This window comes from Homalodisca vitripennis, chromosome X (assembly GCF_021130785.1).
Source record: "Homalodisca vitripennis isolate AUS2020 chromosome X, UT_GWSS_2.1, whole genome shotgun sequence".
In the NCBI taxonomy this organism is placed as follows: domain Eukaryota; kingdom Metazoa; phylum Arthropoda; class Insecta; order Hemiptera; family Cicadellidae; genus Homalodisca; species Homalodisca vitripennis.
The window spans coordinates 111,727,768-111,740,644 of record NC_060215.1 but is presented as its reverse complement, the minus strand read 5'-3'; the positions used below and the strand labels follow the sequence as shown (position 1 = coordinate 111,740,644).

General features: G+C 39.0%; 1 protein-coding gene across 1 annotated transcript; it reads left to right on the top strand.

Annotated features, from left to right (window-relative positions):
* The first annotated feature begins 1,475 nt into the window (after positions 1–1,475).
* Positions 1,476–12,622, top strand: LOC124368573. Its single transcript, XM_046825815.1, has 3 exons — positions 1,476–1,591; positions 10,625–10,786; positions 12,334–12,622. Exons 2-3 carry the CDS (start codon positions 10,639–10,641, stop codon positions 12,510–12,512), a joined length of 327 nt encoding a protein of 108 aa, XP_046681771.1. The 5' UTR covers positions 1,476–1,591; positions 10,625–10,638; the 3' UTR covers positions 12,513–12,622.
* The last annotated feature ends 255 nt before the right edge of the window (positions 12,623–12,877 follow it).

The window sequence follows — 12,877 nt, the reverse complement described above, 5'->3', positions numbered from 1 at the left end:
CTCACCCCGTCTCCCCCTGGAGATTTATAGGGACTGAACGAATTAATCGCCCACTCGGTCCTCCTGACGGTTATTACACGTTACAAGATGTGGCGTGCCCCATAGGTCTCCAAAGCTGAGTGGTCGATCACTGTCATAAACAATACAGTCCGGAAAGTGTGTTCCTATCATGACTTTTAGGACTCTCTCCGGTTCAGTAATACAGATTGTGTATGTGCCGGTAACACTAACACTATCAACTGTTAAATGTTCGTAACAATACGAATATTGAGTTTTGTTTACCTCTCGCTTAGCGCAGCGCCTGGAACCACAGATTAAACCTGAAATCTGGAGTCTGAAGAGATCCAAAAAAGGTCAGCGACGAAAAAGATCAAAATTAAATATCCATAATTTTCTCATCAGTGACTCCCAGATTACAATATCAAGTGCTATCTTAGTGAAGAAATATCTTCATTGACTCTGATTATGCACTTGATGAGATAGTGAGAAAACCTCTTCTAGATTGTACTTTATTGTAGTCTAGGTGTCTCTAATGTGGAAACGATTTTTGTTTTGAGCTTCTTTTTGGATGTTTTTGGATCTCTTCAGATGTGTCTGTGACAGTGTCAGATTCCAGCCTCTGCACTAAGAGGAAGGTGAACTAGAGCTAAAGTCAAAATTTAGATTAAATCAAACCTTCCTCGATAGATAGCTACGTTATGTCCGTGATCTGAGTTTGAATTTGGGGACTATCTCGAGGGATGGTTTTCTTCTTCCCTTTGAAGTAGCGGGATGGCGCCGAAGGTGCCACTGAAGCCCGCACAGATGGCCAGGGGCATTTCCGATCGGTAATTTTCTGACGTGAGATCACGTTGGACTATCTGGTTCATGATCTGAGGTCAGGAAATAATGATTGGAAATGGACTTCAGTAGCCGGCACCACCCCGTACTTCTGGCGATAAAAGAAAAACATCCCTGGTGACATTATCCAAATTCAAACTCAGTTCACGTGAGCACTAGAAAGGTTCAGTTTAACTTGTTACAATTAGTAACATATTTATAATAACCTAATCTAAACATAATCGCGTAATAGCAACCAGTAAATAGAGACAGAGTGGCCTCCGTACAATACCAAAATAAAAAATAAATGTATAATCTTATTAGGAATATTGATTGGGAAATAGCTCATATTTCACATAATATGTTGCTACTATTAACATAATTCATGCTGTACAGTCGTGTATCATGTCATACGGGAAGTATAGAAATGTCTGAGGCACTCCAGACACGGGCATGGCAATACGACCTTTGGTTACCCAATTTTGGCTGCAGACGTGAGAGTACAAAATTACAAATAAAACAATTCCATCTTTTTGGCGGGCAGCAGTGTTATATTCATACGCGCCATGGCGTAGGCATTACGTACAATGTGCAGCAATGACGCCATGGTTAATCGCGCCGGACTGGAGGCCACCTCCCTACCATTCCTTGTTCTCTTCTCCTGGACACCTGTTCCGCGCTCTACGCTCCTCTCCCATTTCACATTTCGCTTACATTTGTGATAGTGTCATACGGTGCGTTTCGTCTGATCTTCGAATTTCATCATTTTCAGGTACATATAAATCTAAATGATTCTTAACAGTTACTTTACATTTTCCAAATCATTTAGCGACATCAAGATTAAAACAAAGATAGTGATATTATAATATTTTATTCTGTTTAAAAAATATGCGAACTAATTGTAATTGTTAGAAGGACTGAGATTTTTTACGCAAAAAAATTTTAAAATTAGATATTTACTTTTATTACCTTCAATCTTGTATAATTTGTTAAAAGAAACAAAACATTTTCTTTCCATAAGCGAGCTATGATGTTGTCTAGTCATGAGTTTGAATATAGAAAACCCGATATGATAATTGTTGGTTGAATTCGATTATGTTCAAATTTAATTTCCCACATATTTATAGTCTCATAAAAGTCACTGCAGTTCTCCTATATAGTTCTCATGTCCAGTTTTATTCCTTGCCAAAAATAAATGGATATTACTTTTAACATAAGGTGACTGTGGTACCTTTCACGCACTGCGTGTGGATAGAAAAATGCAATTCATAACATGTTAATGTATGCAAATACAATTTCATCTCTTTTCGTATTTTTTATGTTTTAACTGATGAAAGGATGACGTTTCTTATCCAAGAAAAAAGTGTTGGATTTTTATACTGCTATGTACATAATTGGAGAAAATAAATTAATTTCAGATTATTGTATTTGTAAAAATTTTTCAACGTGGATTGCATTTAAATTGCCGCTTTTAAAAATATAGTTGAATATTACTTTTGCATTTCGACTTAATTTATAATATTTTGCTGCTATTTATATGTAAATATCGATGAGTGACAATTGTGTACAATGACGTTTTCAATAATTATAATTAGTTTTTTAGGCATAAATAATGACTGTGATAATGATAAGTGACAGTGAGTGTGAGGAGTGTTAGTGCCAATAATATATACAAATTAAGCTCATAGTAAGTTGATTGGTACTGTAAGAAACTAAGAGAATTGGCGATCCTTACAGGTCCTAAATATTAATACTTTTTCAATAGGGATTATCCCCATAAGAGTGACATAAGTAAATAGTATATAGTAATAGTAGGGGACTTAGTAGAAAAGTAATAAATGAAGTCATATGTAATACTTGGTGGTCAGCAGGTTTGTTGGTACGTCTCGATTTTATAATTGATGAATCACTTACAGTTATAATTATTTCTGATTACTTTAAAAATATTCTAGTAAAAGTTATGTGAGAGTATTGGTTACTAGCTTTTCGGGATTAGAAAGAAACGCGAATCCTCTGAAGACATTTGCTTGGAAGAATGCTTTTGTTTACCATCACGATTTCTTCTTCCTCAGACATTTTCAGACAAACGACATTAAATTTATGTAAATAGCTAGATGTTATGGACATTTATAATAATAATAATCTCCTGTGTGTTAATTTGTGGGTAACAAGATTTATTTGTCGTCGTGATTTCTCTTTAATAGGCAAAATGTTTGGACGAACATATGTAATAAGTTAAATTAGGACATCAGTATAAAATCATCCTATTTATACACTTCCTATTTATTCCGGTTATACAACCGGTTTCTATTATAGATGCTTTTTCATTCGTACGTTTTATGTGATTGTTATACAAATGGATAGGAAGCATTTATTAAAAAGATTTACTGGACTAATAATAATAATCTCTTTATTGATTGTTTGACAATATATAACATTGTATTGCAATAGTCAAATGCATCATAAAATATATCATCCTAACTACAAATTCACTCACAGTCATACTTAAATCTCAGCATTCTCACGACACAATCACACAGACTTCGGAACCATGATTTTCAATCATCCCAACGGCTCATCATGAATTCATCAATCGAGTAAAACGCTTTAGACACCAACTGGCGTCTGAGACGAGTTTTGAATTGATTGAGGTTTTTGGAGTTTTTTATATCCTCAGGGAGCTTGTTGATTAGTCTGACACCCACCTGCTGAGGGAGGTGTTGCGATAATGTCAGTCTGCGTTGATGATTTCGCAAGTTGTCCCTGCCTCTAGTTTCATATTGGTGAACGTCCCTGCCACTTATCAATGCACATCTCGATCTGCAGTACACGATCACCTCAAAAACGTAAAGGCAGGGCAATGTCATCAATCCCAGCTCCCCAAAAAATCCCCTGCACGACTCTCTATAATTCAGTTTTAAAATTATTTTGACTGCTTTTTTTGGAGCCTGAAAACCCGCTTCATTGTGTTTTAAGCACACCCTCCTCAGAGTCTTAATCAATACACAAGATGTGGATGGATTAGGCCGTAATAGGCCGTTTTTAGAACTTCTAGGGTACAGAACTTTGCTAGGTGCCATAGGGAAAATATGCGTCGTAACTCTAGCACAGATGCATAATAATAATAATAATAATAATAATATCGTGTTAATATTGTGTTATTATGCAATAATAATATCTTTATTGCATTTAAAAATTTCTGACATTGTATTGCAATCGTCAACTTTAACACATTTTGTAAAAAAACCATGTACACGTTTTCAATCAGTCAGACATACATTTTAAACATTCATACAGACACATACATTCCGACATCAGATCCAGCTGTTGAATTTTGATTATAAATTTCGATTTTTAAATTTCCCAGCGGCTCATCATGAATTCTTCAACAGAGTAAAACGCTTTAGACACCAGAAGGCGCTTCAGACGAGTTTTAAATTGATTTGTGTTGTTTGAATTTTTTACACTTTCAGGGAGCCTGTTTATTAGTCTGACACCAACTTGTTGCGGGAGGTGTTGAGACAACGTCAGTCTTTGTTGCTGTGTTCTGAAGTTGTTCCTGCCTCTGGTTTCATATTGGTGAACTTCCCTGCCACGAACCAAGACACACTTGGAGAAGCAGTACAGAAATATAGAGGCAGGGTAAAGTCAGCAATCCCAACTCCCTAAAAAATTCCTTGCACGACTCTCTAAAGTTTAACTTTCCAATTACTCTTACGGCTTTTTTTGGAGTTTAAAAACTCGCTCCATTTTGCTTTTGGAACAACCTCCCCAGAGTATTATTCCATACGCTAAATGTGCATGGATAAGGCCATAATAAGCCATTTTTAAAACTCTTGGGGAACAGTACATTGCTAGTTTTCGCAATGCAAATATGCCTGAGGAAGCCTTAGCACATACGTTATCTACATGATCGTTCCAGGTCAGTCTCCTATCAAGGAGCATTCCCAAAAACGTCATGGAATTAGTTTTCTCTAAAAGGTCCTCATCCACAAAAACAGCAGGCTGCTCTGCATCTGGCTGTCGGAGGGAGAAATGAACAACATTTGAATTTCGACTGGTTGGTTTTCAAGTTTATTTCCGAAAAGAACTGTATAACTGAATTTAATTCTGTGAATGATGTGATCTCCAAATATTTGAGAGATTTATTTTTGAAGCAGAGAGTCGTATCGTCAGCATACTGAATCAGTTTCCCATGGTGGATTACTGAATTCAATCTGCTGACGTATATCAGAAATAAAAGGGGCCCGAGGATTAAACCCTGAGGGACACCATGAGCCATTTTGATTTTTTCACAAACAAAATTTGAAATTTCTACGCACTGGTCTTGATCCTTGAGTTAAGAAGTGAGCCATAAGTGCGGGAGGCCTCGGACGCTACATTTATCTAACTGGTACAACAGTGTTTCATGGTGTACGCAGTCAAAAGCTTTGGAAAGGTCGAGAAATACGCTAAGCACGTACTCTCGTCCCTCCAAACCATCGATAACATTTTCTACAAGATTATTTACTGCATCAATTGTGGATTTGTTTTTTCTAAATCCAAATTGTACAGGGTTCAGAATTTCGTTGTCTTCTAGAAAGCTTACGATTCTTTCATAGAAAACCTTTTCAATGATTTTGCTGAACACTGGAAGGATTGAAATAGGACGGTAGTTGCTTTTTAAGCAGGCGTCGTCCTTTTTTAAGATTGGAATAAGTTTAGCGGTTTTTAAAAGAGATGGAAAATTTCCAGTGTCAAATGAGAGATTGATCAGTTTTGTTAGTGGCCTCAAAATATGCCTAAAGCAGCGTTTGATAAGCCACACCGATACTCCACTGGGATCACATGATTTCTTTGGGTTCAGCTTCTGCACAACACGGGCCACCTCCTCCACACACACAGGGGCCAAGGCCATGGATGCAACTGGAATTCTAACATTTTCGCACGGTTGGTGTTCTCTGAGCGACGAATTAGCCAAACCGACAGAAGAGAAGTATTTATTAAATTCATTGGCAACTTGTAATTTATTTTGAACAATTTTATCTCAAATTTTTATAGCAATTGATTTATTATGTTTTTTTAAACTTGTATCTCGAGACGAATCGTTTATAATTTTCCAGGCTGTTTTAGAAAAGTTTTCACAGGTATCCAGGGCTCTATTAACATCATAGGCCTTGGCAGCCCGTAAGACCTTTCTGTACATTCTCCGGTATGTTCTGAAAAAGTTTTTGAAATTTTCATTTTGAGTTTGAATGAATATTTTATGAATGAATTTAAGCTTTTCTCGAGATACAAGTATTCCTTTGGTCAACCAGGTGTTTTGTTTTTGTTTGAGGTTAATTTTGATTTTTTTTTGGATGGACAAGCAATGTCCAAATAATAGTTAAAGCCATTGCTGAATGCCTGATACATGTCATCGACACTTTCGAATTCGTCTAAAAATGCCCAAGACTCGTTACTCAGGAATTTATTCAGCAAGCATATATTCTGATGGTTAATTGACCTCATGATTTTAAATTTTTAACTTTGAATATCCAGTTTGCACCCACGAACCAAGGCCTCCAGAGCGAAATGGTCAGAGATAGCCGTGTCTGCAACAGAAACTGTTGTGCCCGGAATATTAGTAATCACATTGTCCATGGAAGTGCTCGTCGTAGCGGTCACTCGTGTAGGAGAATTCACGGACCAATTTAGATTGAAGGAAATAAGAACATCGCGAAGCCGCTGGGTAAGAGCTTCAGTGTGGTCCATTACATTGATGTTAAAGTCACCAATAATTAAAAATTTTGTAGAATTTCGAAAAAAAGAATTTAGAAGGTTTTAAAATTTTTCAAAGAAAGAATTGCTATTGCCATTGGGCGATCTGTATAACCCAACAACAATGATTTTTTCAAGTGTGTTTGTAGTGATTTTGATACCTGCAGACTCAAAATCCAGGTCGTTATTATTGTTGGTTTTGAATGCCTCGAATGTTGAGGACTGTTTAACAAAAATTGCCACACCTCCCCCTTGACAGAGTTACGGCAGAAATGTGTTGCCAAATCCAAATTTGGAATTTTGGAAAGGTGTATTGCTTCAGGCCTGAATCCGTGTTCCGAGACTACGAACACGTCAGGATTCAATTCTTCACACAATAGCGCCAGTTCATCAGTCTTATTTGATGCAATCTGAGCGTTTTGATGAATTAATTTAATTTTCGAATATTGGAATTTTGAATTTTGATGTTGTGAAGGTTGAAAAAATTTAGATCTAGTTTGGTGATATGTTGGAGCTGGATCTAAAGTCACTTCTAAGTCAGATTTGTGGAATTAGGTAGCAGCAAGTTTTTTTAAATCAGAAGGCAGTCTTTTGTCACTGCTTGGAGTCGGAGTAGGTGATCCCGTGACGGCCTCAGCATAAGTGATGTGTTGGTGCGTCGGAGATCGCCGGCACGAGACGGCTGATTCCTCGGGGACAACAGTTGTAGTCGTGGATACTGGCGTGTCGACTAATGTAGGACATTCCTGGGCTCAAGGATTCCAGGGCAACCCAGGGGGGGTTATTCCAGGGCAACGAGACTCTGTACTATTTCCCCTGCTAGCTGCCGTTTGCCCCGCATACACAAGTGCTGACCGTGCCTCGTGAAGTACCTTCGACTTATGCCATCAAAATTCAGCACCTGGATTCTGTAACGTGCAGCCAATTCCTCGATAAAGGGCGTTCACGAGCGCGGTATCTCCGTGGATGGGGTGGTTCGGATCCAGGTCGTGGCGGTGCGGCAGGGTAGCAAGGACCAGTTTCCGGCTGGGCGGTTTGGCTGCGATGTAAATCTCCAAATGGCGATAAATGTTAAGCTGTTTACCAACAGCTATGTCATTGGTGCCGGCGATCAATACCTCGCAGCTTTTGAACAGAACAGGAGCTTCGTACAGTGTGACATTGTCAAGTTTTTTGAAGCCGGAGAGCGTCCCTTTTGTACATCACTGCCTAACGTGGGCGATCCCCTAGCTGCTTCCGCGTAGGTAATGTGCTCATGGTTCAGTCTCTGTTGTAGGGCCACAGCCGACTCTCCATTGGTCACAGCAGTCATGGGGATGGCAGCGGGCGGAGCGGAGGTGACTGGGCCAGTCATATGGTCAGGCGGCGGCGCAGGCATCCTGGATGTTGTCCGAGCGGGTTTCTGCGATGCGAGGCTCTTCACAATCAACCCCGCCAGTAGCCGCTTGCCCCGCATTGATAGATCTTGACCGTGCTTCGTGAAGTGCCTACGGCCGATCTCACTGAAGTTAATCACCCGGGCGTTGTACCGAGCCGCCAGTTCTTCAATGTAGGCATTCACGTGCACGGTCTCGTCGTGGATGGGGTGGTCAGGTTGCAGGTCATGTTTGTACGGCAGAGTGACAAGGGCCAGCTCAGTGTTGGCTGGTCTGGCAGTGATGTAAGCTTCCAGGTGGCGGTAGATGTTATATTGCTCTCCCACTGCCAAGTCGTTGGTTCCAGCAATTAGCACCTGGTAGTGTGGACCAGGCCGAGGTAGAACGATGTCAATCAGCCCCGCGCCGGGCATGCATATGCCACTGACCGAGGTTGAGGAGCCGGTTATATTTTTCACCAGTCCTGCAATAAAACGGGCATGGCTGTCACCCATTATACCAACAGACTCGAAGTGGGAAATTTTGGTCAGAGGATATCAGGTTTTTTGGGAAGTTATGGGTTTCATCATGACGGGGTGAGGTTTTCAATTTATAATTATTTTTTCTTTTTGGTTTGTGTGGGAGCTTGGTTTTGGCTGCTGGGGGTATTTTATTTTCGCTTGAGTTTTTTTGTGTAGCTGGAAAAAGTCTTTGTTTAGTTTTTATTTCTATCCAGGGATTCGAGTGCGTTTCTGGGCACTCACACGATGACAGCTGCGATTTTATGCACTGAATTTCTGCCTCGAGGACTTCAATCGTCGTGTTCTGGCTGTTAACGAGAAGTATGTTATCAGCACATCTTGTACACTGAGAAGGCAACAGATCACACTGCGCACTGAAGTCCGTAGTTTGGGGCTTGAGGTTTTCCAGTGGACTGAGGGACAGCCCACACTGGACACCGCAGTCCACTGTCGCGGAAGCGCGGGCGGTCTGGTCGACGCGAGATGTGCTCACGGGAAAAATTTGGTCCGTAAATTGGAGCAACCGTGAGTCAGACTCGATGGTATGGTCCTGAAGCTTCTAAAACTCACTATTCAGGCGCTCAATCTCCAATTTGAGACAGGAAATCTCCGCTGCCGGGTCTTCAGGCGTACTACAGGAGGCGATGTGGGTTGGTCCCCTGAGGCTAGGTGTGAAGGCGAGCGGTGCAGGCTCAGAGGCAGTTGTGGAGGCGGGTGTGAAGCAAGCAGGCGCAGGCGATGTGCTGGGCGAAGACGGCGTGGCGGGTGCAGGCGGTGTAGAGGGTGACTGAGGCCTGCTCAGAGGTGACAGCGAGCGCATGGTGACGGGGTGTACGCCACTGTGTTTCTGATTACACGCAAGTACGCTTGTCATACCCGAATCAGTTTTTATTGATGCACCACAGTTTCTCCCTAAACAACGCCACGAAATCTCACCGTTTTTAAGAATTCTCTGCTACCTGTACTTGATATTATTATAAATGATGCAGGGGTTTCCATTCTTAGTTTTTTTCAATTGTGAGTGTCATAGTAATAATAAAATTGAATAATAAATGAATAAATAAGTAAATAAATAGATGGATAAAATTTAATAGAATATAGATGATAAATAACAAGTTTTATAATATAAAAGATTAAAATTATTTACAATGTTTTCAGGATTCGTATATTTAAAGGAGGAATTCTTCAGAGAAAAAAAAAGAAAATGCACAATCCGGGAATCGATCTAATGACCTCTGGTGCCAGTGTCCTGGACGTTACCGGTGTTGCCACTGGAGTTCATAGTGGTATAGTATTTGATACTGCTGGTTGATAGACCACGGCGTAACCAGTTACGACAAACGTGGGTTTAATGGCTGCATACGAGTCTAATCTCGTTAGTTTGTTGGTTAGAAACACAGCCACTAATTACTCACAGAATGGATATGCTGACCGGTTTACTGTCTACATTTATGAAAACCTGATAAGGAAAGACGTTCCGTCGTCGAGATTATTGTTCATTAGATATATCCACCCATAATTAAATTAAAACTATGGAGCGTCGTCGTTTGTGTGTTCACACGATAGGACCAGGCCTACCAACCTCCTAATGTTATAAATATTTCTGGTTTTTATGTAAATGTAAAATGGTTGTCATTTTGATACTGAATATTGTAACGAGTTGATTATGTTTCAAACTAGCCTATGTCTTTGAAGAAGCTTAAACTAAAATGTTACGTAATGGAATAGTTTGGGAATTTAAATCAAATAGAAAATGAACATTTAAAATATAATACTACAATAACCGCTTTATATATATATATATATATATAAAATGAAATACCACAATTTGTTGATGTTGCCTTACTATTCTACCTTTTTTGACTTTACTCTGTTAGAATGAATTAACACCAATTAGTATCGAATAAAGGTGGAAAATAAACCTAGAACAATACTAGTAAATAATGTTCTTATTAAAAAAACGAAATCGTTCACTTCACTATTACTTCAAATTTGTACAATAGCTCTAAAACATAACATATTTCACAACACAGAGCATAACGATACCTCTTTACCCATTCCTCATACCATGAGGTTGTTTGGCTGCTCACAGATGTGGTTGAGAGTGAAAGTTTATGTAAAAATTATAATTCCAGTTAGGAGTACATTCGATACGCAAGTTGGAATACATTGTTGTACCTAATGTTCCAGAAGGGACCTAAAAGATGCTTGGAAGACGCGACACTGTACTTTGGTGTGTTCATGCCCTCACCGGTCAAGCCATACGATATCAGGACGTATTGTTGAACACGATAAATCATGAGGCATTGGACTTCGATGACATATTAAGTGGCATGACAAAATTTGTATGGGGTAAGTGTTAAATCTAACTGTTTTGCATTTATGCTCTAAATATAAAAATGTCAGTATCGATTACTCCACATAGGCTACATTATCCATTCTCAGGCATTAGGATAATACGACTAACAAGTCACACTAGGAGTGTTAGTAACTGTAGATTGTCCAAAGCAGGATAATGTGATGGGAGGGAGAGCATGTTCCCCATCTCCCGTTCTATAATTATTATCCATTCTCATGCATTAGGATAATATGACTAACAAGTCACACTAGGAGTGTTAGTAACTGGAGATTGTCCAAAGCAGGATAATGGGATGGGAGGGAGATCATGTTCCCCAACTCCCGTTCTAATTATTATCCATTCTCAGGCATTAGGATAATATGACTAACAAGTCACACTAGGAGTGTTAGTAACTGGAGATTGTCCAAAGCAGGATAATGGGATGGGAGGGAGAGCATGTTCGCCATCTCCCGTTGTAGTCATGGTTCACTTTACTCAAAGGATTACTGTTGAGAGATTTCTTCGGTGTCATAGGCAATGCTGGAGATTGTTGTAGGGTTAATTTTACCTCGTCAAATGGTAATATTCATACCTGACTGCACGGGAGAACATTAGGCCTACCATGTGGCTGTTCCTTGTTCGTGGTGGTATACATCCATCGTCTCCCAGGAGCGTGAGGAGGATGGAGCGTGCAGGAGTACTGTGTCTGTTTACTGCCTCTTGGCTCATCTCTCACACTAATAGGATTTATATCTTACTGTTACTCATTTAAAGGGTTATCACAGTGCCTCGGTCCCACCTGAAGATTAATGGAAGCTGGGAGTGGTTGAGTACAGAGAAAGTGGATTGACCTTGTCCTTTATTAACATTTTCAGCCCCTGTAGTTTCTACTAATCTGCACCAATTATACCTGTCCTGACCCGCAATACTCACGTGGGTCCGGCAGTGTTAATGTTATGAATTAAAGATAGAATATGTTTGGGACCAAAGCGTCGAAAAACTATCGATATAACTGCCCAGGAACTGTACTAAATAAGACAGCTTCTCATAGCGTTATATGTAGTTATTACCTATCAAGTAAAATGCATGAAGTTATGTCCTTATCTACTATTACGCCATCCATAATGGGAAATATATATTTACTTCCCTTGAATATATGAGTAGCAGTTGCCTCTGGAGATACCTGAGAATCCGGCTGTAACTGTAATTAAAATTGAGAAAAATGTACACATGCTAAGTATGTAGCCTAAGTCAAACAAGAAATAATAATACCAGATTTCAATTGGCCTCTAATGTTCTCCTGTAGCTTTCTGTTTTTGTAAACGTGTTCGTGACATACAAGAGAGTTTTAATCAAATAAATAAATGTACAAGTGTAAATAAGACTACACAGGATAGTAGAATATTAAAGAACCATGTCGCAATGTAGAACACGAAATAAATGTATTATATTTTCAATCATATTAAATACGTTTCAATTTCATACCTGTAGTTTAGTTATAAATAAATTATGTACCCTTTTATTTAGCTGAACTTATGCTGAAACTACATTCATATTTCAGATATGTACTCCGCGTGTGTCACACTGTTTATCCCGTGGATTGTGTGGTGTGCTGTGGATGAGCTGTTTCTGAAGGAGATGGATGCTGCAGACAACTTTGATGCTGAAGAAATTGCGTTAGGTTTGGAACTCTATGATTTTGAGGTAGATGAACTTTTGGAAAGACCTTGTGAAGAATAACCTGCAAGTAAGAAAACTTGTTAAAATAATATATTTTCTTCTACTTAATTTATTTATTATTAGTACATTTTGTATAACACCTATGTACAAAATTATAAACATCTTTGGGTACTGTTATTCATTATTCTTTTCTAACCCCTTTCTATTTATTTGAGATTGGTTGAAGACAATGTATTTTATGGCAGCAATGTACAAATATAAATTTGGCAGCAAACTAAAGTATTATACCATATCTACATTTAAGCCACGGTACAGATACAAGGTGCATTGTAAGTAGAATGTTCCAAGAAAACAATGTTAGCTTGATATTTCGCTTTTAATATTGCGTTAACTGGTTATTTATTTGCTATTAAAAATTTATTCAG